The 27801-nt window shown below is 47.2% G+C and overlaps 2 protein-coding genes across 6 annotated transcripts in view; one reads left to right on the plus strand and one right to left on the minus strand.

The window, feature by feature from the left end:
* The window catches only part of fbxl15 (F-box and leucine rich repeat protein 15), a 48073-nt gene that overhangs the window by 3634 nt on the left and 16638 nt on the right, over positions 1 to 27801 (plus strand). For 2 of the 3 annotated variants that reach the window (XM_089015574.1, XM_089015575.1), the window contains exon 5: positions 3766 to 3853. In XM_089015574.1, the coding sequence (XP_088871700.1) occupies positions 3766 to 3853 (88 nt within the window). Of the gene's footprint in view, positions 1 to 3765; positions 3854 to 14477; positions 14504 to 27801 lie in introns of those variants that run through there. The other variant, XM_089015577.1, reaches the window with a different exon arrangement.
* LOC148887851 (paired box protein Pax-2a-like) lies at positions 6968 to 19156 on the minus strand. 3 transcript variants are annotated; one of them, XM_089015571.1, is made up of 10 exons: positions 18803 to 19156; positions 18053 to 18218; positions 17493 to 17690; positions 14642 to 14721; positions 14432 to 14551; positions 12532 to 12701; positions 10778 to 10880; positions 9517 to 9618; positions 8479 to 8565; positions 6968 to 8369 (listed from the first exon to the last, which is right to left on the minus strand). In XM_089015571.1, exons 1-10 carry the CDS (start codon positions 18843 to 18845, stop codon positions 8260 to 8262), a joined length of 1179 nt encoding a protein of 392 aa, XP_088871697.1. In that variant the 5' UTR covers positions 18846 to 19156; the 3' UTR covers positions 6968 to 8259. The 3 variants fall into 3 exon arrangements, with proteins under 3 accessions (XP_088871697.1, XP_088871698.1, XP_088871699.1); XM_089015572.1 differs by having other exon boundaries at positions 6968 to 8388; XM_089015573.1 differs by lacking the exon at positions 10778 to 10880 and having other exon boundaries at positions 8257 to 8388.

The following is a 27801-nucleotide window of genomic DNA, read 5'->3' on the forward strand; positions in this document are numbered from 1 at the left end:
ACGCCATTTTGATGCCATCCGTTAAGGCCTTTATGCTTATTTATAAATACAGTGATACATCAGCTCAAGAACTTAATTGGTTCCCAGAAAGTTTGTCTTCCAAACATTTATTTCCCATAAGAAACCATTCAAATAAGAATAATCCATTCCCAGGTGCCCATAAATCATATTTTTTTTACTAAATGAGCCTTAAAACTACACAAAATATACCTTATTTTATGTATAATAAACATGCTCATGTATTGTCATGAAAGAACTAAACTGTACTATATAATAAAGTCGTTTTATTGACCTTTGTGATGGACGTTGATGCAGTTGCCTCTTGATGATATCCGAGTGAAGTTGCTGTGCTTTCTGGGCGACAATACCCTCACTCACACTGTCACCTGCTAGCTGCTTTTCGTTCATCCAAGAAGTTTTTCCAACCTCTTCTATTGCCTGAGACCGTTGCTTAGACAACGCCCTTAGCCACACGTAGCAATTTAGCATACTGGTACTGGGACGCTAAGTCACACAAATGCACACCTCGTTGGTGTTTTTTGATGATCTCCTTCTGCTCAGCCGTCATTTTCTTTTGTGTCCTGTTTGGCTTAACACTAGCCTGTGGTGGGGTCTTTTTTTGGTCCCATTATAGCAAAAGTACTACACTTGATAACAAACCACGTCTGCACTCAAAGAAAGTGTGTGTTGAAAAGTAGTCCGCCAGCCACTGTGGCGGCGTGTGGTTTGGTTCGTCTGCCGAAAACTAGCCAAGACTATATGCTCGCGAATTTAATGTGCGTTAGGCGAAAAATTTGTGAGCTAAAGCGTTCGTAAGCTAAGCTATTACTGCATTTTGTGTTTATCTGTCACCAAGGTGTTCCCTGACAAATATAAATAAATAAAATCTTCCAGGCGCAGGTACGCTGGAGGATGTGCACCTCATTTCAAGCACAATTCACTTGAAATGGAGTGCTGCGGGATCAATAGTCCCCGTTTGATCCAGTGGGCGGCGTCGGGCTGCTTGCCACTCGAAGAAACTCGCTAGTTGAACGCGGGACTGTTTTTTTAATGGTGGGGGAGGATAACAAAGTGCCATTTCAAGCTAATGAGCAAAAGTGTTTTTTGTGGTACCTGTAACAAGCGCACGCTAACCGAGTTGCTAATTTTCGGGCGACGCCGGTCACATGACGCCATGTTGGCCGTCCTGCTTCCGAGCGCCATTCGTTTTGATTTCAATTCAAGATCTCGAGTGTGACTGTTGGAGACAAATTGGCTGCCTTTTTTAATTAGCTCGTCTAAGTTGGTGGAAGCAATTGTTTTGTTTTGTTTTTTTTTTCTCCCCTCTTCAGCACTTTCCGCTTGATGAGCTCGTGACTGCCATTTGATCGCCATTTGTGAATATTGCTGATAATCGACACACGTGAACACTCTTTACCATGGAAACGCTCCATATGCCTTTCTGTGGCTTTTTACGGGTGGACGGGCCTTTTCTTGGTCCGTGCAAGCCGCTAACTGCCACCCAATCATAATCGGACGCAAATTTATACCCCCCGCCTTATATCGCCCCCTAGCTCATTGTCGCAGATATTTTCTTGATATTGCGCAAGCAATTGCGCGAATTTGACAATTGCGCAACTAAAGACTCCTTAAAATGGCCGCCCATCTCATTTGCATGCGACGCAATAGCCCCACCTGATTGACGAGGCAAAAAAAAACAAAAACCGTGGCACCCCCAGAGGGAGTGTGATCCGCTCACAAACTCCCTTTTAATAGACTTACACCTCATTTGGCCTCTAAAGCTTGTTGAAGGGTCCCAAGGGACCCCGGGGAGGCAGGCGGGGGGGGGGGGGGGGGGGGGGGGGGGGGTGAGGTCAACCTCGCCGTAAATAAAGCAGCTGCAGCGAAAGCGGGAGCTCCATTAGACGGCCAGAAGGGGACCCGTCGTGCAAGATGGCGACATTTGGATAGGGGGGGGGGGCCTTCATCCCGATTTGCGAGGCTTTCAACCTAACGTGAATTAAGGTTGAAAAGGCGTTTTTGGTCAATGACATCCCATAGTTTTGATGGTTAATTCTAGACCTCTTTGAGATGGGATTTGAAGGTGGGAAGAGAATCCATGGTGCTAATGTTGGGAGGAAGTGAGTTCCAGAGTTTGGGGGCAGAGCAGCTGAAAGCTCTGTCCCTCATCGTGCTGAGATGGACAGGGGGTGGGGGGGGGGGCACACAGAGGTGGAAGGAACTTTCCGGGTGCAGTAGAGGTTAAGTGGTCCCAGGGCACGCCGCAAACATGGGGACTTGACTGTTGCTATGGAACCCCCCGTGCCCCCCAACTGCTAATCTGAGTCCATACAAGTCCTCCCTGCTTGCTTGGTGTTGTTCTGGCCCGTTTGCGAGGGCACGGAAAATGGCTGGGGGGGGGGGGGGGGCTCGGATGCTTAAGTCGGGATTTGGAGCTGGAAGGTTTCCTAGAAGAGGCCTGACGAAAATGGAAAGGGGCTGTTTGAGGGTAACCAGAACCGCTGGGCGGCTAGGCTCCCATTTGAAGGGGTCAAACCCCCCAAATAACGTTCGCCTTTCCGTCAACTTTAAATCTCCAGCTTTGCCTTGGAGTTCTCCGAGCACCCCCTTGTGACCCGTGAACCTGCCCCCCCCCCGTCGCTCACATTTAGATCGTCGTAATGAAAGGATCATCGCAAGACATCAACTATGTGATGAATGTTTAAATTTGTTTAGCCGCATTAGAGTAACCCCCCCCCCGGATGAGTCGGGGGATCTTTGACGCTCATGACTGTAAGCCCCCGCCATTAAGTCCAAGTAATTGCTCTGGGGAACGTTTTGATAAGGCACCTGATTCTGCCCCGCGGCTACCGAGCTCCGTTCATCCGAGGCGGACCAGGAGAGAGCACCTGAATCCCCTCCCGTGCTACCGTGACCCCCAACCGCTTCGCTCTCCCCCCGCATCACGGCGTGATTAGTGGACATTTGTACGGCGATACTGTCCGCTTGCCGCGCCTGCACAGAAGGCCGAGCCGGACATTCGGGGGGCCTTCACAAGCACGTGCGCGGATTGCCGCCGCCGTCGCTCCTTAATCGTACTTTCCCGTTGAATTTGCCAGCATTTGCCCGATGGACTCACTTTGGTGCCGAGTACCGAGCTAGCGCCGCGGCGGACCAGACAAATGGCCTCGGTGGATGATCTCCAATCGCAAAAGTCATTATTGAACGGCAGTTGTCTCCATTTTGATTGCAGTTGTATCTTTTCCTGAGGATCTATAAAAGCGGCCAGCTGGAGAGAAAATCGCGATTGGGGAAATGATTGCCACGCCCCCCCCCAGCCCCTTTTTAACAACTCCTTATCGTCACGTTAGCATCCGTTAGCATCTGAGCAAATTGGTCATCAGCGGCTGGATTAACCCCAATACGACGCTAATTAACATGAGTTTGCGCCACTAAATAAATTGTGCGGCCAGCGTTATTGAACTGATCGGGAAGATGAAGAAGAAGAAGAAGGCGCTGGAATGTTTCTCGTTGGCTCGTGTAAATGCGCTCTCTCAAAAAAGGCTTCGTCGGGCCTCTGTTTTGGGAACGGGAGCAAAACCCAGGCTGGTTATTTTCAGAAGCCCTCTCATCCTGTGGGCTTAGAATATTACAAGCTAATATTAGCATTACCAGTTAGCTTTTTTCCCTTCACTCCGCATTAGGATTTGATTGACAGGTGAAGACCAGAAAAAAAATGGATGTGGATTTTATTGAGCTGTTCTCACCATTGTCCACTTTGATTAGGGACGGGAGGCCGCGAATGTCCCCGCCAATCAAGACGGACGGCGTCAACGCGGAATCGCAGAGGCCCCGAGCGGGATCCCAGGGGAAGGTAAGCTCAACGTTAGCGCTTCGGCGCATCGGAAAGCCGTGGTTCGCGTGTGGGATTTTTGGGTGGGACAAAATTAAGGGGTCCAATTGTGATTTTTTTTGTTTTGCAAAAAAATGTGTCACCGTGGCGATATGCGTGTTTTTTACATAAAGAGTAATAATAATAATAATAATACATTGAATTTCTAAGCGCCTTTCAAAACTCTCAAGGACACTTTAAAATCACGGGATATTATTTTTGTGTGTGTGGGTGAGCAGCAGCAGCCATTCGCGCCAGTGCTCACTTTACTTGGATGAATAACACATAAATACACAGACGGGCAAATAAACAAATAAATAACATACATGCATACATACATACATAGTTAAGCAGAGGAATAAAAAAATAAGTAAATAAATAAATTGATTCATTACCAAATAAATTAGTAAATATATGAATAAGTAAATAAATAAATAAATAGTTAAGCAGAGTAATAAACAAATTAATTAATTGGTTAATTACTAAATAAATAAATAACACATAAATACACAGACGAGCAAATAAATGAATACATAAATAAGTAAATAAATAAAGTAAGGAAAGAATGGTCACCAGGTGACGCTCATTATTTATGGACTCCCAGCATGGGGGCGGGACAAACGTGGCCGCAAAATCGGGTTGACTTGCAAAAAAAATCAAAATAACCCCAGCCCCCAAGTCGCTTCACAGTTTGGGGGGCGTTTTATCTGTCGTGACCCCTCCCCCCCTTCCTTGATGACAACATTGACATTTTTACTGATGAATGTCGGAAGAAACGCACCGCTCGGGACTTGTGCTGATGACCGCAGATGGATTAGGAACGAAGGCTTTCAAATTGAATGGAGCCCCCTCCCCTAACCGCCTCGCGCCCCCTCCCCTAACCGCTAATTGTGCCATTTACCAGCACTTGAGTCGCTGACCGCCGCGATTTAGTCAAACTAATGATGATGCGCAGTCACAGTCATCCCCCCGATAATTAAAGCACGGCTCTTTTTCGGTATTAACGTTTTTTCTTTGGGTGGGGGGGGGGGGGGCGTAGCAAATTAACAGTCGTGCGGGAGAACAAATGAAGTCACGTAGTTGCTTGAAATTACGAGTGCTGTAGTGAGTTAGGAAATAACATCTCAGATCCATTTCCTGTCACTTGTTATTGATGACGCCAACTTGACATGCTTGTTTTGTTTTGTTTTTTTTGGGGGGGGACCTCTATCGCTATCTCATTTCTCTCTGTGTGTGTGTGTGTTTCAAAATGAAGATGCTCTCATAGACATTTTCAGTCGTTTTGTGTGTGTGGTTTTTATGTGTTCCTCCAAGAGGCCAGTAATGTGGAGGGGGGGGAAATAGTTAGTTAATAATAATAAGACCATTTCATTTAAAAGCGCCTTTCAAAACTCCCAAGGTCACTTTACAGTCACAGGATATTTTTTTGTCTGTGGGAGAGCAATGGCAGCCACACGCACCAGCGTTCACTCAACCCGGAATAACTCAAATACAGTAGATAGAAAACTCGATAGCTATCGAATAGCGAGTCAATAGCTAGCTATCAAGATAGCTACCTACATAGATAGCCAATAGAAAGCCAGCTAGATACCAAGCTAGTTAGTTAGATAGCTAATAGAGAGAAAATAGCAAGTTAACTCCTGTTCCCCCGCCCCCTTTTGGAAGCCTTTATGTCAGCTTTTATGAGAGAACTTCCACTAGGTCTTAAGTAACCGCAAGTCAGCTATATTTCTAGCTAGCTATTAGCTATCTGTTAGCTAGCTAGCTCGCTTTCTATCTATTTGAGTTACTTCCGGGTTGAGTGAACGCCGGTGCGGGTGGCTGCTGCCGTTCACCCAAAGAAAAAATGATCCTGCGACCATATCGCGTGGATGCCGCGATGGCAAATCCTTGGCCCTCTTCGGCCGAGCGTCTGTAAATCAATAAAAGGACGCGACTAAGTCAGAGCAGACGACAGGATTACGCGAAGAAGAGTGAAAATAAGCTTCCGGTAGACCAAGTGGACTGGAAGGATTCCACGCATAAATCTCGCCGCTGCAACTGAAGCGCAAATTGAATTCCGAAGAGACGAGCGAGCGAGCGAGCGAGGAAAATAATTAATTCGGCTTTACAAAAAAAAAAAAAAACGGTGGGGGGGTTAAACACTTGATTGGCTGCTTGCTGATCCGCATCGGCGAAAACATTCCGAGTCGCTTCGTTTGCCTCCAAACAGGCTCGTTAGACGCCGACATTTTCAACCGCGTCGCCATTTCAGCCTCTTAACTCATTCACCGCCATTCCCCAATTAATTAAAATTGTAGTTTTTTCATGTTTGGGTGCCGATACAGCACTGGTTAGACCTCTGGCAATGTTTTGTCTTTTCCACAAGGGGGCAGCATTTCCCTTTTTGTCCATGTTATAATAATAATAATAATAATAATAATAATAATAATAATAATAATAATAATAATAATAATAATAATCCATTTCATTTCAAAGCGCCTTTCAAAACTCTCAAGGTCACTTTACAGTCACAAGATAAGTTTTTCTGTGGGTGAGCAGCGGCAGCCACGCGCACCAGCATTCACTCACCCCGGAAGTTACTCAAATAGATAGAAAGTTAGCTAGCTAATAGCTATCTAGAAATATAGCTAACAGACATACAGATTGATAGCTTGCCAGCCAGATACACAGCTAGCTAGCCAGCTAATAAATAATAATAATAATAATACATGACATTTCTAATCGCCTTTCAAAACGCTTTGTTCCAGCTTCAGCTGTTGTTAAAGCACGATCAAAATCAACATGTATCATATTTTGGACAGCCGCCCCATTTCAAACTCACATAACTCCAGAGCCATATATTTAGGAATTAACTCTTTTTGTCTGATGAAACGAGAGAGTCTAAGGTTTCTAATACTGGATTGAAGGTTTATTATGTATTCCTAAAAACTCAATATTCGATGGGCCCTAGACTTTGAGTGACAATGACAAAAACCCTGGCACTGGAGTGGACACATTTTGGCACATGGTCTGGCAGTCAATGAGTTAATTTAGTTTTGGGCCAAAGATTTTTAAGTGATTCTTATCCAAGTGTCATGAAAAAACCCACAAATATGAAATTCACGCTTGCCTGTATTTACATGAAGTTGTTTTGACGCCGATGAAATAAACTCCGCCCACTGTACCTTGAAGAACTTCATTTGCAAAGGAGGAGCGTCGGCGCTGCATAGAACGTTTACGATTGGCCTTCGTTAGAAGCGTGCGACTCAAACGTGAAAAATAATCATCCGAATACAGGTAACATCCGACTTACGACCGACCGGGTTCCGTTCCGACCAAACGGTCGTAAGTCAAAATGGTCGTAAGTTGAAATCCATTCAAAATGTTGAATAGAGACACTGAGGCTAAATGACTGGCAAACTACCCCCTCTGGTGCCATCACACGGTCGATTGCTGTGCGAGTGAGATGCTAGCTGGCTGGCCAAAATTGGTGTACGCGTTGCCGCCCTGCTAACGCGTTGCGGTGCCAGGCGTAGAATTACATTTTTTTTTTAATAGGGTCTGGAGGTCGTGGTTGTAAGTCGAACCGGTCGTAAGTCGGATGGTATTCATGACGGCAATCTCGGTGACGGGCGGCCTGGAAATCAACAACCAAAAATCTTTGGCAGTTGGAAACTACATTCATGCCCATAAATAATAATAATCATCATCATCATAAAAAAGATGCAGAAGGTTTTGAATTTGTTTTTTAAGGCATGGCCGGCCATCTTTTTTTTTTCTTGTCATTTCTCATTTGCGTATTTTTCGCATGTTGTCCAGGCGCGTCGCTTTAAGTGCAAAAACCGAAAGCGCGTTTGCATCAACGGATTCCTGCGGGATCCGACAACACTCCGGTCTTAGAAAAAAATAATACCAGCAAAAAAATAGTTCGCTTACGAAGCCACTTGGATGAGAAGCAAAACGTCTGACACTTTCAAAGAAGGACAGATGACGTCTGAAGAAACCTTTTCATCAATAATAATAATAATAATAATCATCATCATAATCTGTATCAATGGGCATTTCTTTTTCTTCAAAGTCGTTGATTGTGTATCACAGAGCGGTCATTCCGCCATGTTGGATGATGGATCAATATGTCGCCGTCTCGTCTGGTGGGAGGAGAAATAGGCGGGAAGGGGGGGCAAAAAATGGAGGCGGTGGGCGGCCCCAAACAGTCCCTGCCGAGAGCTGCCAAGCAAAGGAATGGACAGTTTTGCTCCACTGTGGCTCGTTCAAGTGTTTTTGTTTTGTTTTGTTTTTTCCTCTCACTTTTATGCAACTTTCAGCAAGTTAAAAATAATAAATAGAATAAAAGAGAGCGAAAAAACGGCCAAAAAGAGAGGCCTGGCGGTGTGAGTTGTCTGTGCTCAAATCCGGAGGCTGAGGTGACGGTCCCGCGGGCCCATTTGGTTTCCATGGTAACTAGGGACGCTCATAGGCTCGGGCGGCGGGCGGGACGGAGCCTCTGGACGCGGCGCTATAATAATAAGGGGAACCTAAAAGTTAACAGAAGAAGGAAGGCGGCGCTTTCAAACACGGACTGAAAAACCAAACCGCTAGCAAGCGCTTTAGCGCCGCGTACTCACTTAGTAAGGGCGGATTGCTGAATCGCCAAGCGTCGTTGTAGGCCGTGTACTGCGGGTGACTGTAGGGGGTCCCCGAAAAGTCGCTCCCTGCAAAGCACCCGCAAATCAAGCACTTTGCCCACGGCTGCTAACGCGTATCCACGCGTGATCGTTCAGGCGCCGAATGTCTTCTTTCAGTTCAATCGCTCAAAATGGCGCCCCAATACGGGAGGTGACACGTAGCCCGCCTTTCCGCATCCCCTTTATGCCCCTTGGCCCCTTTTTAATTCGCAGCCCGTCGACTCATACAAATAAAGCCTTTCATGCATACATTGTGGATTCGCCGCCATCAATCTGCGCCGGGCGCTTTTTCACGGGCGCCGAGCGGCGCCTCGACGCCTCGCCCTCCCTTTACGAGACAATAAAGGGCGTGGTTTATACGAAGCGGCTGAGGAATGGCTTTGCTTTGGCAGCGTTCGGCGCGCGGCACTCAATCTCTTTCCTGGCGTGCGCGGCCAATGAGCCGGAACGTCGCGCGACAACCGCAATGTGGCCACAATGCGGAGGTGTGGATTGCAGTCATCGTAATCATAAGAATAACACATTTCATTCCTAAGCGCCTTTCAAAAACTCTCAAGGTCATTTTACAGACACAGGAGAAGTTTTTCTGTGGGTGAGCCGCGGCAGCCACACGTGCCAGCGTTCACTCAACCCGGAAGTAACTCAAATGCATAGAAAGCTAGCTAATATATAGCTAATAGCTAGATAGCTAGCCAAATACATAGCTAATAGCTAATATATAGCCAACGAGACAGATAATAGCAAATAGATAGCTTGCTCGATAGCTAGCCAGATAGCAAGTCCTGCAAATCCCATCCGGGACTTGATATTGGTGAACAGTTAGCAGTCAAGCAATCGCAACCGCGACTTGTTGAGCATCTTGTTGGTTTTTACCCGGGTGTTTGCTACTTATGCATCTTTGAAAAACGTCATTTCGGCATAAAAGCGAGCGAAAACGGAGCCGGCGTCCATTTTGTCCATGTTGTCATGGCGACTTACCAGGAACCATCCCTGCCAGCGTGGAAGTCGGGTAACTGCCCTGCCCGGTGGGGGGGATGTGTGGGGGGTACCCGGGTAATGTCGTGGTGGCCATGTCGCGACCTGAGCACAGCGGAAAACATGTCCGCCACGTTAGAACGTCCAAAATGATCAAAAGGGAAAAAATGAGATGATCATGGCAATTTTTGGCGACGTCGGAAACGAGATTTAAACGAGCCATTCAGACGTTCGACACCCGCCAAAAAGTCGGCGGCGTCAAGACAATTTTGCAAAGACGAAAAGTTTCTCGCGCGGCGGCAAAACTTCATCGGCATTTGGCAGCGGCGGCGCGAGGCCATTAGCATTCGCACGCCCGCCAGTCGAGCGTGACGAGGACAACGCCCGCAAATTTTCGACCTCCATTTTTTCAGCCGTTCTCAAGCCAAGAAAAAAAAGGGGGGGAGGGGGGACCCCCATCCACCCAGCATCGTAATTACTTCCAAGGGAGTCAAGAATGCCAAATGACTGCAAATCCCCAAAAGCAAGCTGAAAGTCGCTTGTGCTAATCATCCGAAAAACAAACTTTTCTTTGCTGTCATTGCCCCCCCCCTCCCTTAACGTCCTTTTCAGGCCCCCCCCCCTCCCCTCTTGCATCATTCAAGTAGTTTCAAACTCGCCCGAGATTGACGTGAAGAAAAACAGCTCAGATCAGGAACTTGTGGACAATCGGTCGTATCGAACCTATCTCGCTATTGACTCCTGTGGGGGGGGGGGGGGGCGTAAATAGTCTTTTTCAAACGGAGCCCATTTGAATTTGAAGCGGAAGATGGCGCACCTTGGATGAGATTCATCAAAGAAAATTTCCATCTCCGCCATAGAAATGAGCTGACAATATGCAATTATCCTCGAGGGGCTCGGGGGTCGGCGGGGGGTCTCAGCGGGCTAAGTGGGACGATTTACAAGCGACTGAGGAGCAAAAAGGAGAGAAGACGAGATGAATTTCGATGTTGGCTACAATGGCCTGGCCTCCTTTTCAAGCGCCTTAATAGGATAAGCGGCCCACAAAAGGCCCCCAACCGCCCTCAGCCACTTTGCCATTCCACACCCAAAAAAAAAATCAGGCACCTCACAGGCCACCTTAATGCGTCAATTCGTGCAAAATTAGTGACGATTAATCCACTTACTTTGCCGTCGAAATGTTGTCAATATTTATTTTTTTTTGGGGGTGGGGGGTTGACTTGATTATGGCCAATCGGGGGGTGGTGGTCTGTCTGGATCTTACCTCCGGGGTACCTTTGCGACACGCCAGGCGGCAGCTCCGCGTTGGCGTTGGGCTTGACTTCGTCCATGTTGGAATTATGGCCGGGCAGCGAGTACTCATTGGCCTGAGGGGGGGGCACAACGGAGGCGTTACGCAACCTGACAACAAGACCCCCTCCCGTGCATGCAGGTGCCATTTTTGGGCCAAATCCGGTGTCACGCGGGTCCAGAAATTTAATTTGCATGAAAATCGTTTTTTCTTGAGGCTAAATGTTAAAAATGTGACTTTCTGTATTATTTGCTATATTTTGCTAGCAGCTGCTGCAGTGCCCCCCCCCCCTCACAGACCCCCCCTACCTTACTTAATAAGATGAGACTTCCGGAGTGGGACAAAAGCTGTCCGTGGCCCGGTTGTGTCTCTGTGGGCCTTGATCCCATGGTTCGGAGGGGTGTGGAAGGGGTCCTACGCCCCTAGACCCCCTCCCCGCAAACCCCCCCCCCCCCCCCTAGTCCACTGCTATCTCCCCTCAACTCAAATTGCCGCCTCCAACTGTTGGCTGGCACATGGGTGGGATGTTCGGCTCTGTTGGGCAGGCGTTTTTCTCATGCAGATGGGGGGGGGGGGGCTGGATGAGCACATGGCAGGCAGAAGTGTGGGAGGGGCCCGTGGCCACAATGGCTTTTTAATGCGTCATCCAGACACTTGGCTAATAGGGATGCATGGGGAAGGGGGGGGGGGGGCGTGAGCCAAAGGGGAAGCGCTCCCATTAATATTGCCTTAAATGAAAACGCATTTTTCTGGATTTTTTTTAAGTCCCCCCCCCCCCCCCCCCTTAAATCCCCTCCCTGACACTCTTTGTGATTGCGAGTCATTTCCAATTGCTTTTGCCATTGATCTTCCCCGTAGAAATCACTTTTTGCTAATTAGCCGCAAATGAGGTGACGCCCGTCGCCCTGATTTATCGCCCGCCTAATTCATCGTGATCGCAGTCGAATGAAAACGCTCTCAATTAGGACGTATTTTTTAACGCCGCCCATGTGACGTTTGAACGCGTCTTGTTGTGACCAAAGGTCTATTAGCTAGCTAGCTTTCTATCTGAGTAACTTCCAGGTTGAGTGAAGGCCTAGCTAGCTATCTGTTAGCTATTTATTAGCTAGCTAGCTTTCTATCTGAGTTACTTAGTTATTGAATTAGCTGTCTATTGGCTAGCTAGCTTTCTATCAGAGTGTCTTTCGAGTTGAGTGAAGGCCTAGCTTGCTATCTGTGAGCTATCTATTAGCTAGCTAGCTTTCTATCTGAGTAACTTCCGGGTTGAGTGAAGGCATAGCTAGCTATCTGTTAGCTATTTATTAGCTAGCTAGCTTTCTATCTGAGTTACTTAGTTATTGAATTAGCTGTCTATTGGCTAGCTAGCTTTCTATCAGAGTGTCTTTCGAGTTGAGTGAAGGCCTAGCTTGCTATCTGTGAGCTATCTATTAGCTAGCTAGCTTTCTATCTGAGTAACTTCCGGGTTGAGTGAAGGCATAGCTAGCTATCTGTTAGCTATTTATTAGCTAGCTAGCTTTCTATCTGAGTTACTTAGTTATTGAATTAGCTGTCTATTGGCTAGCTAGCTTTCTATCAGAGTGTCTTTCGAGTTGAGTGAAGGCCTAGCTTGCTATCTGTGAGCTATCTATTAGCTAGCTAGCTTTCTAGGCGAGTTACTTCCGGGTTGAGTGAACTGGCGTCACGGGCCCCTAGCGGGCGCAGTTGAAGGAGCGAGAAAGACCACCAACCTGTTCGGGTTTGACGTGCTCGGACGCCGGGAAGACGTCCGGGTAGGCGGGGCGTTCAAAGACACGGTCCAGCGCTTCCAGCTGCTGCTGGGTGAAGGCGTCGGCCCTCAGGTGCTTCCGTAAAGTCTCGGCGCTACCCTGAGAATCACCGTTTGGGCCATCTGAGCCATCTACGAGCAGAGAGAGCCACAGTCGGCACGCGTACCGCCCGCCTTTGCGCCAAGGAGTAGTGAGCAGGATACTTCCCAACGCTAACAAAAGCCATCTTGGCATCAATGTAACTTTTTTTTTGGTCTCCAATGACTCTTGTCGACTTTGGGGATTTTCCATGCTTAGAGGCCCCGCCCGCCCCAGATGAAGGCTTTGATCCTTGTTTAACTCATTCATTGCTAGACAATCTGCCAAAAAGTGTCCACTCCAGTGCCAAGGTTTTTGTCATTGCCACAGAATATTGAGTTTTAGGACTACATAAACATTCAAAACAGCGGAAGAAACCTTAGACTCTCTTCTTTTATCAGAAAGGAGTTAATTCCTAAGCTATATGGGTCTGGAGTTATATGAGCTTGAAAAGGGGGCGGCTGTACAAAATACAAGACATATTGGTTTCTATAGCACTTTAACAACTGCTGAAGATGGAAAACGGGGAAATGACGCCCCCTTGTGGGAAAGGAAAAAAAAACATAGCCAGATGTCTGACCAGCGCTTTATCGGCACTCAAGCATGAAAAACCAAATCCCGAACAAATTTGGGAATGGCGCTGTACGTCATATTTGCAATGAGTAAAAGATGAACGCTCTTTCGCGACATTTTTCATGCGCTAACGGCTCTTTTTGACCCCCGTGTCTCAAAAATCCGCCACACGGTCGCGCACTGGCCGGCGCCAAGCTACGCAACGTGTTTTTTTTCCCCTCACGCTTCTGCGCTCGATAACGACTCTGGACGTAATCATCGCCCGATTTAGCGAGTTAAATGAGGCCTCGCGGCGAGGAAATGCACCAGCGGCGGCGGCGTTTACTGACTGTAGCCAGCGCTACGCTAATATGGAGCAGCCATTGAAGTTCCAGGAGGATTTCTTCAGTGGTGGTCTGCTACATCATCTTTGACACGTCATTATCCAAAGGCCTTTCGTGGCTTCCCTCAAGATTTATTGCAAGAGTGGAGGTCGCGCCTTCAAATTAAAAGCTGGAGTGACGCGAGGAAGGAATGATGCTGACTTTCGGGGTTGCGCAATAGAGATCACCTCAAAACATCGCCATGGCAACAAAAGATGAGTAGCGGAAAAATGTGTCCGCTCGAGTGCCAGGGTTTTTGTCATTGTCACTCGAATTCCATGACCCACAGAATATTACCTTTAATAATAATCATAATCATACTCATATACTCATACTCAAAATAATAATAATAATAATCCATTTCATTTCTAAGCGGCTTTCAAAACTCTCAAGGTCACTTTACAGTCACATGATCGGTTTCTCTGCGGGTGAGCAGCGGCAGCCACATGCGTTCACTTTACCCGGAATAACTCAAATAGATAGAAAGCTAATAAATAGCTAGCCAGCTAGTTCGATACAATGCAATACATCCCTATTGGTTTCTATAGCGCTTTAACAACAGTTGAAGCGCAAACGTAGGATAAAGGGAAATGCTGCACCCTTGTGGAAGAGAATAGAGGTCTGGCCAGTGCTTTATCTGCACCCAAGCAAGACAAAAACAAAACTCGAACCAATTCGGGAATGGCGCTCTACGTCCTATTTTCAATTCCTGAATAAATTGGGGAATGGCAGTGAATGAGTTAAATGGACCTGGAGCACATGGGGGAAGCCTTTGGGTCAAGACCAACCCCCCACTGGCGAACCTCCGCGGCCATTTTGTTGTTGTTGTTTTGCTAAACGTAGCCTACCTTCGTCTCTTTTCCTCTTTTCGCCGTTGGATGGCGGAATACCCAGAATGCCGTTAATGGAGTATGACCCGGCGGGGTCGTTGGAGGCGCTGCTGACTGCCGGAGACGCCGCGCTTGGCACTGACAAGGGGACGGGGACGGACGGGGAGGGTGGGACAACTCATCAAAACCCGCTGCCAGTCCGCTGACAAAAACGACGGCGCGCCCCACCTATGGTATGGCCCGCCGTCGCCAGGGACGCCCCGTCGGGCGACGGATGGAAGGGCTGCTGCACTTTGGTTCGGATGATCCTGCGGAAAAGGGAAATGTGGAAGCCCCCGAGCGCATCGGTGCAAGTGAGGCCTCGTCCAACGCCAAAGTCCTCAATGAGGCCCAACGGGATGCAAAGGCTTAGCGATAAATTACAGCTGACAGGAAAGCAATAGCCGCTAGCCGCTAGCCCCCCCCATCAGCAGGCCCCTTTCTCTTTGCAGGCCGCCTTCACATTCGTTCCGTCTGAGCGAGAAAGTGGAGCGTCATTTGCACTTCCTGCATCTCATTTTTTTAGAACAATCCAATATTTAACCTTCATATTATGTTGACCAAAAAAAAAAAAAAAATCACCTTGATTATATTATGGGTCATTTTTACCCGTATGTAAAAATCAACTAATGGCTGACATCAGTAACAACTAATTCTGACATGACAGAAATAGTTGACCGCATAGTTTTTATCCCATGGGGATATTTTCTAACTCTTTTGAAAAAAGAAAAAAAGAAAGGATATAGAGTACTTTAGTCCAAAAATATGCAAACGGGTCAAATTGACCCCTTCACATCACATCATTCCAAAGTCACTGTGACAAACAAGGCACCGTTTATTCATATTATTTTTTGCTGAATACATCGTTTGGATTATTTCTGACAGGCGGATCTCATAAGATGTACGATGATTGGTCGCCGCGTCACTTTTAACCTGCTTGCGCTATTTCGATATCTAGCAATATCTATATTTATATATCTGGAGCTATCTAGGTCTGTATTTTTAGATGTATGTCTATCCATCTCTATATACTTCTTTCTTTCTAAATGGCAGCTATAATTTAGCTTTTTGGGATAGCATTGTGCTTTTTTTATATTTATATACAGATGTTTATAGAGTATATCGATCTAATTCTATATTTTTTTTATCTGTCTATCTATGTCTATCCATCCATATACAGTATCTATCTATCTATCTATCTATCTATCTATCTATCTATCTATCTATCTATCTATCTATCTATCTATATACAGTATATTTTTTTCTGTACATTGTCCAAAATGTATCTTTTTGGGCTAGCACTGTACGTTTTTTATATTGGCAGACAGATATTAATATGTCTGTATCTATCTAGATCTATATTTTTAGATTTATGTCTATCTGTGTCTATCTATCCATTCATCCATCCATCCATATACAGTATTTTTTTCTTTTGTTTTTCTGTAAATTGTCCAAAATGGCAGCTATAATTTAGCTTTTGGGGCTAGCACTGTCCTTTTTTTATATTTATATGCAGATATTTATATAGTTGTATCTATCTAGATCTATATTTTTAGATATATGTCTATCTATGTCTCTATCCAGCCATGTATTTTTTCCTGTAAATTGTCCAAAATGGCAGCTATAATTTAGCTTTTTGGGCTAGCACTGTGCTTTTTTTATATTTATATACATATATTTATATATCTGTATCTATCTAGATCTGTCTCTCTATCCTTCCATATAATATATATTCTTTTTTTCCTGTAAATTGTCCAAAATGGCAGCTATAATTTAGCTTTTTGGGCTAGCAAAAGCCCTTCCGGCGGCCTCCAAAATAAGAGCTGAAAGCCTCATCTGGAATTAAAACTCTTCTCGATTCAATTTTCTTACCTAAACAAAAAAGAGACCCCCTAACTTGAAATATTTAATTGGAATTGAAAAAGGGAGTCTTTTTTTAATGACATTAATTAATATATCCATTTTTCATTGATCGTATCATTGGCGTTTTTTTCTTTTGAAGCGAGCACAGAGCATGAAATGAATGTTCTTGCTGGCCTTTCTTATTTAAAATGCGCGCGCGCACTCGCCCATCAACTCATTCAAATGGAATGCCTCTATGGAAGAGTGCGCCTTAAGTCCACTTCTTCAGCAGGCGCGCGCGCGCACGTGTGCGTGTGTCATCATTTAGCTCGAATTGGTTTGTTATTTCCACTGGAAAATAATATGCTGCACAATATATTGATGTCAAATAGTCATCTATGATATTATTGACCCCCCCCCCCCCAAGTCTGACGTCACATTCAAGGCCTGGTTTCTGCCTGAGCCAAAAACGTATATTTTTGGTGGTGGTGGTGGTGGTGGGGGGGGGCGGGGTGTTTTGTGTTTCTTTACTGGTGTTTTCTCGAAAATAGCCCCCCCAAGCTACTGCACGAATCTGAAGAAAAAAAAACATATTGAGCTGCCTTGTCGCCTTTCTATCGATCTCTGATTGCTTGAGGGACCACCATCAGCTGCTGCAGTGCCCCCCCCCCCCCATCCGCTTCATCTCTATCTTAAAGTGCATCCTACGGGTTTTTTTTTTTTTTTTGGGGGGGGAGGGGGGGTTGTATCCTGAGCGTCATTTTTAATATTTAGTCCCTCTCCATATGTTATGTTCGATTGAATGTGATTATGACACCAAGCAACCCCACCCCTTTTTTGGTAGCAGGATGACGTAGGCAAAATATTTGAACGCAGCAAAATTAGTCAATGACTTTGTACTTAAGCCCCTCCCACTTATTTCCCGATTGAATATAGTCAAGCTCCATTTTGCTGGACGCCCCCCCCCCTTGACTACCAGAGGGGTGGGGGGTTCCTCATAGGATGACTTGATTGGGGGAAAGGGGGCGGGGGGGGGTCGTGGCTTCAAACCAGCAGGGTCAAAATATTAGGAACACAAGGCGGTCCAATCCGAAGTTCCGATTTTGCCCCTCGGCCGCAAAAAGAATCTCTGTTTTTAACGACGACGACAAGACATTGGCGAGAAGGAGGTGCGCGGCTGCGGCGGCGTCGCTCTCACCGATTGATGGAAGAGACGCTGGGCACGGTGTCGTTGTCGCAGACGGCCTCGGCCAGCAGCCTGTCGCGGATCTCCCACGCGAACATGGTCGGGTTGCGCCTCTTGTAGTCGGCGATCTTGTCCACCACTTTCGGCGTCGCCACTTTGGGCTTGGAGCCTCCGATCACGCCCGGTTTGATGCTGCCCGTCTCGTAGTACCTGCCGGACGAGCCCCAAAAATGCATTCAAATGCTCATTTATGGACAAAAATGGCTACCAAAGCATCGACGGGGGAAAAAAACGACAAATGTTTCGAAAGACTGCAAAAAAAAAGTTCTTTTTTAATGACAACAAAATCCCCCGAATAAATATGACGTCAATAAATTACGCGACGAACGTGCAAATTTCGTTTCTTTAGGCGACATCGAGTGCACCGATTCGCTTTTAGGAGCCCCCCCCCCCCCCGAACATTAAAAAACCCAATGAGAACAAATGCATAAAATTGCATCAACGATGGCATTTTTTGCCCTTTTCAAGAAAAAAAAGTGGGGGGGGGGTTGTTGGGGGGGTCTTCGGCGTACCTGCCGAGGATCTTGCTGACGCAACCGTGGCTGACGCGCAGCTGCCGTGAAATGTCGCAGGGTCGAACCCCCTGGTGGGCCAACTCCACGATGCGCCGGCGCACCACGTCCGGGAGGGGTCTTCCGTTGACGAAGACCCCGCCGAGCTGGTTCACCCCCCCGTGCCCTACGTGGGAGACAACAGCGGCAGCAACAAAAAGGGACTGACATTACATAAAAGCCGTCACATTTCAGTCGCTTGAAATTCGCTCGCATTTTGGAAGAAGGCCACGTGACACCCCCCCCGCCCCCAACATAACCAAAAAAACGTAGTTACAGGGGGAAAAAAACACTCTTTTCCAATAATTGCAATTGATTATAAGGGCTTCCTATTTCTTCCTATTTTTCAGTCACCCCCCCCCCCCCAAAAAAAAAAAACAACTTTTCCATCCAATCGCAACATCTTCGTGCCCCCTTTTTGCACCTTAACGTTCCCGGATGAAGGGTTCTTCAAGACCTCACAATACAATGCAGAAGGTGGAGGTGGGAGTGGGCAACCCCCCCCCCCAAAAAAAAAAATACAACATCCGTCCCTAATTCCAATCAGAGGAAATTGCGCTTGCTAACAGAGTCATAAATGTTGATGTAAATCGCCCCCTCCCCTAATTGTTGATCATTTGACTTCGACGCGCGTCTTTACGCAAGTTAATCATTGAAAAATCGGGGTGAAATCGGCGTTGGGGTGCGTGGGGGAGGGGGGGGTATACTTACGGTGCATGGCGGCGAAGGGGTCCGCCTTGCACTGAATATCCATCGGAGAGAAAAGAAATCGACCCGAGCCGCCGCCGTGTCGCCCAATAGCCCCAAAAATAGGAAGAAGAAGAATATTTTTTAAAAATGGAATCTCAGGTGAGGGCGAACTTTGACCCCTACCGCCCGGTCCTCGGGATCAAAGTTGCCTCGCTCGCCGGGGTGAAGTCCGCTCCAGGGGCTGGCAGGTGCGTCGCACGCCCCCCTGCCGCCCCCCAGACCCCCTTTGGGGTTCAGTACCGAAAAGAAGGCGCTCCGGTGGGTGCTCGCTTCGGTTCGGATGTTGTTCTCGGCGACCCCCCCCCCAACACCCCCTTCCGGCGCAGCTCCCGTGGAGGTTTGACAGCGGCAATGAAGCCGACGCGCCTCTAAAAGAGACAAGACGAGTATCCCCCCCCCCCTCCCGCCTCCGCTGTATCACCCCCCTAGTGCTTCATTTGTCAGACAAAAGGCTGGACGTGCCAACGCACACGCGGAAAAAAAAAGTCCCGATGAGAAAAGCAGGAAGTGCATCACGTCCAAATAAGGAATCTCACAACAGCCAATCAAATATCGGAAAAATTAATATGGATGAAAAATGGAAAAATATTGACGCTCAAATGAATCTCTGCACATTATTTTGGCCTCAACGCAAGGCTGTTGATCAGCAAGCATTTTTAGATTCAAAACCTTCATTAATGCATGGTGGATTTTTAGATTTCGATATTTATAGTCCCAAAATGGAGCTAAAATCGGTTAAATGTATCATTTGATGAGGGGGCGGGGCTAAAAAAAAAAATCATATTTGGCCATCAGGAAGACATTTTCATGGTGATTGACGTGCTAAAGGTTTGTGTATTATTTAGCACCGTTTTAATAATAATAATAATAGTACAGTGGGACCTTGTCTTACGAACCTAATTGGTTCCCAGACAGAGTGTGTAAGGCGAAAAGTGCCTTTCCCAAACATTAATTTTGCATAGGAAACCATTAAAATGAGAATAATCCGTTCCCCACAAAACATAATTTTCTACTTTCTAATTTTCGAAGCCTTAAAACTACACAAAATATACCTTATTTTATATATAATGAATGTGCTATAGTATTATGATTAAAGAAATAAACTGTACTGTACAATAAAGTAATTTTATTTACCTTTGTGATGGTTGTTAATGGCTTGATGGAATGGAGTGTCCGGTTACCTCAGTCATAATAATAATAATAATAATAATAATAATAATAATAATAATAATAACAATAATAACAATAATAATAAATACATTACAGTTTAAGCACCTTTCAAAGCTCTCAAGAACACTTCAGTCACAGACAAGCATGGGTACTATAATAAATACAATATAATCACAAAATCAAATATGCTTGTCTTGCATATAATAATATAATATTGGATTGGATTGGATTGGATATGCCTTTATTAGTCTCACAGTGGAGAAATTTACATTTCACAGCAGCAAAGTGATGATATATATATATATATATATATATATATATATATATATATATATATATATATATAAAACCCTTCACGCTTCCTCACAAATAAAAATCACCTGTCATAAATAAAAAATCAAGATTTATTTACTGTGTGCAACGAAAGATTCCAAAATAAATGTCGCTAAAAGATGACGTCATTATTCCGAATATTCGGTCGTCTGATTCCAGGTCATATTTGAATTTTTCACGATTTCATTTCACGCCATAGAAATTGTCTAAAACAGCACTCGGATATTTATGTCCGCTCTTTTATAAACCGAATAAAAATAAATACCTCCAAAATCTTGTCAGAAGAAACGCTACATCGAAACGAAAAAGTAGACGGGGGGGGGGGGGGGGGGGTGGCTGAAACGTTGGAAGAGCCCCAGGCCGCGAGTAGGTCGCGGCCTCTCCAGCACAAGGAGCAAAGGCCGCAGCGCCACCGTTGGCCTGCGGGTGGCGCCAAATCGCTCCTTCGACGTTTGATTTGCTACCCAGTTGAGGGGCCTTCATTTGGGGGATGCAACATATGCAAAAAATACATCATCAAAATAATCTCCAGTTTCGTGTGTATATTTTCATATTGGGGGAGGGGGGGGTTCCTGTAATTTGCACCCCCCCAGGGAGGTTTTGAAAATGATTCTCCCATTGTTTGTATTTTTGGATGCTCCAATATGTTGCACTAAAGGCTGTAATTTCACGACTGGTTGCACATTTCCCTTAAAGCGAGCCTCCCCTTTTTTTATTATTCCCCCCCCCCCCCACAAACCCTAAAGGACCCCCTTTTCTTGTAGACCCCCCCAACCTCAAATTTGCTTTTTGGGTGACACCAGAAAAATATTTCACGGGGTGTTATATTGGAGTTTGGGGTGCCCCCCCCCCCTGTAATGTCAATGTTATATCAGCGTGCAATGGCGGGCCTGAGTCCAGAGAGACACCCCCAAAAGGCCCAAAAAGCACAGAAAAAAAAAACCCTCGGTCTTCATGATGCGAGTTTCAAGCTAATGCTAAAATGCTAAAAGTTGGCCTGCTGGATTCCAAGTCGGCTGCTTTGCTGTCCAAAAAGTCTTTTTGTTGGGGTCAGAAGGTCACCCCCCCCCCCCACCCCTGTTTCCACGCGGCCAGTTTTGCCTTGTGCACCCCAACAAAAACCCACTTTTTCTTCTTTTTTTGTCTCAGTCACACCATCGCAAAACATCTTCCATTTTGTTCCTGTAAGAGGGGAAATAGGCATCCATTTGGACCCCCCCCCCCCCCCTCCCGCCCTACCCTATTCGCGTCCCTCGGGGCTTTCCCGGCCCACCGCCTGCGTCGCAAACAGCTTCCAGTCACACGGCGGCAATACGGGCAGCGTCCGCGTGGACGCATAATAAAGACGTGCCCCCTCCCCCACCCCAGTTGCCCCCACTATGCCCGACCATCCTTTGTCATTCTGGGAAGAGAACCGAAATCCAAGTAACATTCAGCACTTCTTTCTCTTACCACTAGAGGGAGCTGAAGTCCCAAAGGCGCCATTGTAACTAAGCCGACCCCGCCCCCATCATTATAATAATAATAATACGTTTCATTTCTAAGCGCCTTTTAAAACTCTCAAGGACACTTTACAGTCACAGGATATTTTTTTTTTTCTGCGGGTGAGCAGCGGTAGCCATACGCGCCAACGTTCACTCAAACCCGGAAGTAACAGAGTTTAAAAAAAAAATCAAACAAAATTTAGTACGATACATCGTTATTCGTGAAGCCTGAAATTTGTTTGAAGAATTCGTCAAATTGCCCGATTCCTTTCAGTGCCATACTTTGTTATGCGTAGAGCAGAGCGTACAATTCGTACAATTAAAATATATATATATATATATATATATATATATATATATATATATATGGTACAATTCTGGCATTTTGGCGCCGTTCAAGGCGGTGAGCAGTTTTCCTTAGTGGCGAGGATGATGGCGATGGCGCCCCGAAAAGCGCCGTTAACATCATGAAAATGGCGACCTTGATGCACGGCCTCGAGAGATTGCCCCCCCCCCCTCCCCCTAAACCGCACACGCCCCTTCCGGTGAGACGGCGGATTGTTTAGTGGTCGTAAAGAAGCCGCCGCCACTTTGGAAATGGCGCTGGCGGGCGACTCGACTCCATTTGTCTGGCGGCCCCGTAAGAGTGTTTAGCGCCCGGATGTGATTGGCCGCGCTTACGTTAGCATGACGGACAGGCGGCTGCGCCGTTTGTGTGCTTTTCAAACGGACCATCGGGGGGCGCTGCGTTGATGTTTGAGTTTTGGTGAATTTTCGGATTGGCCCAAATAAGAGCAGGTGATTGTTGGCTGAGCGAATGGCGGGCGCCTTGTCGACGCAAATACGGCGGCCATAAAAATGCTAATGAGCGGGAGGCGCGGACCTCCCTTTGGGCCTTGAGGTCGTTTGTCGGCACTCGACGTCGCCGCCGCGCCGCTTTTGTCTGCATTCATCCCCAAATGAAGTCGTCGGAGGCCCGCGCCGATCAATCACGGCGGGGCTCCAGCTGTTCGCCGGCCTTACAAATGGGCCCTGAATGGCCCGGAAGCCCCCCACCACCCATCGCAGGCGGGCGCCGCCGTCGGCTCGGCTCGGCGGGACGGGCTCCGTCTTGGATGCTCGTCGGCTTTGATGGTGCGCTCCCGTCATGGCCCGTGTCCAAGACAAGATGGCATTTTTATGCTAAAGCGCTAACGACCTAGCCCCCCCACCGCCACCCCCTTTATGGCCCTCCCTACTAAAGCGGGCTGATGATGATGATGATGATGATGACGATGCCAGAATCACGACTGCTGTTTGAAAGTCATGCGCCGTTGAACGAGATGATGAGAATGCAAAAAATGGAACGTGAAATGTTAGCATCATCGTTACCGCTAGCGTCTCTGTGATTTGCGACCACTCGCAAAGACGCAATCGCCATTTTAGTCATCTAAAAGAATCCCTCTCAAGCGGCAAAGTAGCCGTGACGAGGAACATTTCTTTCTTGATTGGGGCGCAAATTACAAGAGCTAACAGTTTTTCCGCTAACACTTTAGCGGCTAACGCAGTCGGCCTTCAAGCCCTCCTCCGGCTAGCGAAACAAATAAAACGTCATCAACATCCAAAGGTTTTTGTTTATAAAGATAAATGATATGAGAGCGACTCCCACTTCATGACACGCTTTGGATTTTCCAAAGGCAACCATTTTGCGGCTAGCGAATCATGCGGAAGAAGCTAATAACGGGTGGCAAGGAAAGGCAACAACAACAAAAAAAAGCTAATTTTCAGGGATAACGGAAGAGAAACGTTGCAGATTAATGAGGCCATTTATCTTGTTTAAATTTGTATCACGCCGCTGCTCCCAAAGGAAAATATTCATAACATGGAATTGAAGTGTAATACAATTCTTTTGAAATGGAATTTCCTGGCCTTAACCCCCCCCCCCCCCCACCCGTACCCAAAATGGAGAAAAATGGCGCATCTCTGTCACAACATGTGCTGGATTCTCATTTGGAATGATTAAAAAAGGGGCTCCAAAAAAAGCTTGTCTCACTGTCTGCTGACAACACGGGCAATTGTTAGCCATGTGTTAGCCATGAGGGACCCCTGCGGGGGGGCCTCTGGCCACTCTTTATTTTCCATTTCAGTGTTTTATCTTGATTTAAGAAGATTTTTTTTTCTGTCCGCCATTTCATTCCTCCTTAACTGGCGAAAAAGCAACCCCCTGTGCCCCCCCCTGCCCCCACCAGGCCAGCTATCCTTTCCATTGCCAGGGTGATAGTTGCAGATAATGCCAGAAATAAATCAGAGCGGGATGGCGGAATATTGCATTTGCTATCCGGGATTGCTTATGGGCAAAGGTAGAAGAACGGGGGAGGGGGGCAAAGATAACAAAATGTAAACGCCGCCATTTTTTTCCCCCCTGAGAGGCTGACGTGGACGCGTGAAGACGTCAACCTGCCCCCGATAAATCCCGCTCGTCGTCTTTCGTTTATTCTTCTGATTCCTTTGAATGCCCGCCAGGCCTAACGAAAGCCACGCGACGGTTGTCTACCACGACCATATTTGGTCATAAGTTGTTTCCTTAGCACGTCGGGGTCACCCCTCCCCCTCCCCCGTCCGTCCGTCCTCGTTTTAAATCTTGATTTTTGCCGCCTTCATCTTGCCTGAACTTGTCGTATTTGCGCTCATTTCTCCTTTTCGAGGCCATCTGTCGGCCGGCCGGCCGGGGGGGGGGCAGAAAGAACCCAAAATGTATCTTTCCCTTCTTCGAGGAACTTTCTCCTCCCTTTTAAGTCTAATTCTCTGTGTAAACCCAGACCCCCCCCCCCCCCCCCCCACCCTCTGAACATACACGAAAAAAAAAGGGGGGGGGGTCATATCCTCTCCATGTCCGTCAAAAGATCAGAAAAGTGCAATTGTCATTTTTGGACAATGGCGGTTGGGGGGGGGGGGGGATTACAGACATTCTTCAGCAGTTACCGCGGAGAGGGTCCCCCCCCCTTGTGTCGGCCGTGTTTGAGCAATACGGAAGCTGTGATAATCCCCCCGGGCCCTCGCCGGCGTCTCCGCAAGCGCTTTTCATCCCCACTTCCTGTTCATTGTCGGCGCCTTTAATCCCACATTGAAAGCGAGACCCCCCCCCCCCCCTCCCCCGCCTCCGTTTGAGTGGCTATTTGGGGGATTAAAATAGCGCAGGATGACTTTTGCGCCGATTCATTGCTTCGGAGACAACGGCATCAAATTAGCCACTGGCTCGTTCTTGTTTAGAACTTTGTTGGTGTTTTGTCACGCCGGGCGCGTTTTAGCATCTCGCCGTCGCGTAAGAAAGGCCGTTAGCGCTAATGGCACGCGGCGCGAGCGTCTCCATGAGGACTGATCTACGACCGTAATTGATTCCCCCCCACTCCCGCTCCCTCGGGCGGGCTCCGCGGGGGGGCGCTTCCATGCTAACTTTTCGACAACGGCTAACGCGCGCTCGTCTTGACTGCGCCGCTCGCTAATGGCCGCCGACGAGTGACGCCTCTGGCAAAGAAATTGACTCAAATCTTCCCCCCGAGCAACTATTAATCCAAAATGCACAAAAGGGACTCAAAATTCTATATCTAGCTAGGCTAGCTAGCTTTCTATCTATTTGAGTTACTTCCGGGTTGAGTGAACGCTGGCGCATGTGTCTGCCGCTGCTCACCCACAGACAAACATATCCTGTGACTGTAAAGTGACCTTGAGAGTTTTGAAAGGCGCTTAGAAATGAAATGGATTATTATTATTAATAGATAGCCAGCTAGCTAATAGATATCAAATAGCTAGCTAGTTAACTGGATAGATAGCTAATAGATAGCCATCTTGCTAATGTAAGCTAAACCGAACCTAGTTGTGTACTCCATCTACAGTAGATGGAGTTGATTTATTTTTGGGGGGGGGCAGTAGTGGGTGGGTGGGTGGGGGGGGGGGGGGGGCGCAGGTCAATTCCGAACACCCCCGAAGCAAAAAGACTTGGGCATAATGACTTCCTATCAAGTCGGGGCTCCCCGGGGAGCAATTTGCCCAGCCCAGATGGCCGCCAAAATAGGATTGAGGTGCCACGCGCCCGCCGCTCGCAAAGGGATAATCAATTAGCCAAATATCAATCGCGGCCCAAATGGCAGCAAAGGCTCCGAGGAGGAGGAGGTGGAAAAAAAGGAGTTTCTCCATCAAAAAAATAATCCTAAAAAAATCGTGTTTAATGATAACAAATGATAATGTGAACCGTTTGTCCAAAGGTGACAAATGGAAAGAATTAGCGGCTCCCAAACGCGCTAGCGTCATTAATACCCGATCAAAAGAACGCCAAAGGAGCTCCTGCTTAATATTGATCAAATATTCACGCGCAGCCAAGTGGAGCATTTGCTGAAAATCAGCAGACGGGTCGGGAACGCCAGCGGGGGTGCAAACTTTTGCAACTGCATCATCCGACATGTCCAGACTTTTTATCTTGTGCTTTTTATTGCTCATCAACATATTTATGCTTTTATGAGACTCACGGTGGAGAAATTGACGTTTCACAGCAGCACAGTGATGAAAGTCAGAGGAAAGGAAAGGAAGAAGTAGAAAAACAAAATACAAGAGCTGCTGTAAAGGCAGCCACTCTTGCGACGCCATCTTGAAGTCAAGACAATAACAAAGAAACAAAATAGTATTCAATCTATATACTTTTCCGCGCCTTCTTTGTTGTCTGAATTAGTTCTAGATGAAAGAGGAGAGGATCAAAGCGTCCTTTTCACCATTGGTTCTGGGTCGCCACGGTGACATGACGTCTGTGATGCTACAAGCTAAATGTTGAACGCAAACATGAAAGCGTAGCATCTATTGACGAAAAGAGATTGTCTCCCATCTCTTCTCGCGCGTAAATCCGCTTCAATTCCGAGCCGCGACAATTTCACATCCGCATCGGCGCCACTTTCTTGTCTTTGCGGGCTACGACATCGCTCGTTAGCGCTCAGCACCCTCAATCGCACCCGCACTTTTCCACTCCCGCGGCCGCCATTTTGTCATTTCACGTGTGACTTGACGGAGAACAAGGAAGCCTCGTCGTAAGCGCGCCTCACGGATGATTCGCGCTAGGTGTCCACACGCCGGCACAATAAAGGTCACCCTCGGAGAAGGCCCCCGCCGCGTTGCGTCGGTGTCACATTTCGCTCACCCGCATTTCACCCGATTTGTAGCGTCGGCATTTGGGGAGATTTATTGCTTTCCGTTAGCTTGCGCGACGCCCATGGGGGTCAACGGCCGGACTGCATTTATAGCGGTTAGCGGTGGCGCTGACATGAAAAAAAAACCTGCTTGGCGCTATATTCGGATGTCCGGCTATGTTTTCCATTAGCGACTTGGCTAACGTCGCTCTGAGTTGACGTTGAAACGTCAAAAATGGCAAAGCAACACCACGTGCGCAGGAACAGGCGCGGGTTGTAATTAAAAGGTCACAAAGCGGCATTTAGGCGAAACGGATGACACGTGCGGCGCTATTAATATGCCGCCGCCGCCGCTAGTTAGCTTGACGGCTAGCGCGATGAACGCTCAGATGGACTTGAAGTCCACTTTGGAGGAAAATGTATTGATTGTGACGTTTGACCAAGCTTTGGACTGTTCCAGATGTGCAACGGTTGGCGGTTGAGCGCTTTAGCTTTAGCGTTGGATTTACAATTCCATTTCCAGTGCGGAACAAACCACACGCTTTCCTTCACGGCGCAAAAGTGGGTGAGGGGCGGCAGGGGGGGGGTTGCCTGCGTTCATTGTCATAGTTTACGAGTGTTTGTCCGCGCGGTTGTCCTTTTGTTTTATGGCGGCAAAACGCACGCAAGCTCAAAGTCAAAGTGGAGATGATGAGGTATTAGCCTCGGCGGCCATTTTGCTCGCGCGTGTCAAGGTCGGGTCAACGCGGGACGGATCCTCTCGCTCTCTCTCGCTCGCTCGCTGCGTCTTCTCGCCATGAAAAGGGCAGCGTGGGGGCGTTAG

This window comes from Hippocampus bargibanti, linkage group LG15 (genome assembly GCF_051943395.1).
Source record: "Hippocampus bargibanti isolate YZ-2025 linkage group LG15, ASM5194339v1, whole genome shotgun sequence".
Taxonomy (NCBI): domain Eukaryota; kingdom Metazoa; phylum Chordata; class Actinopteri; order Syngnathiformes; family Syngnathidae; genus Hippocampus; species Hippocampus bargibanti.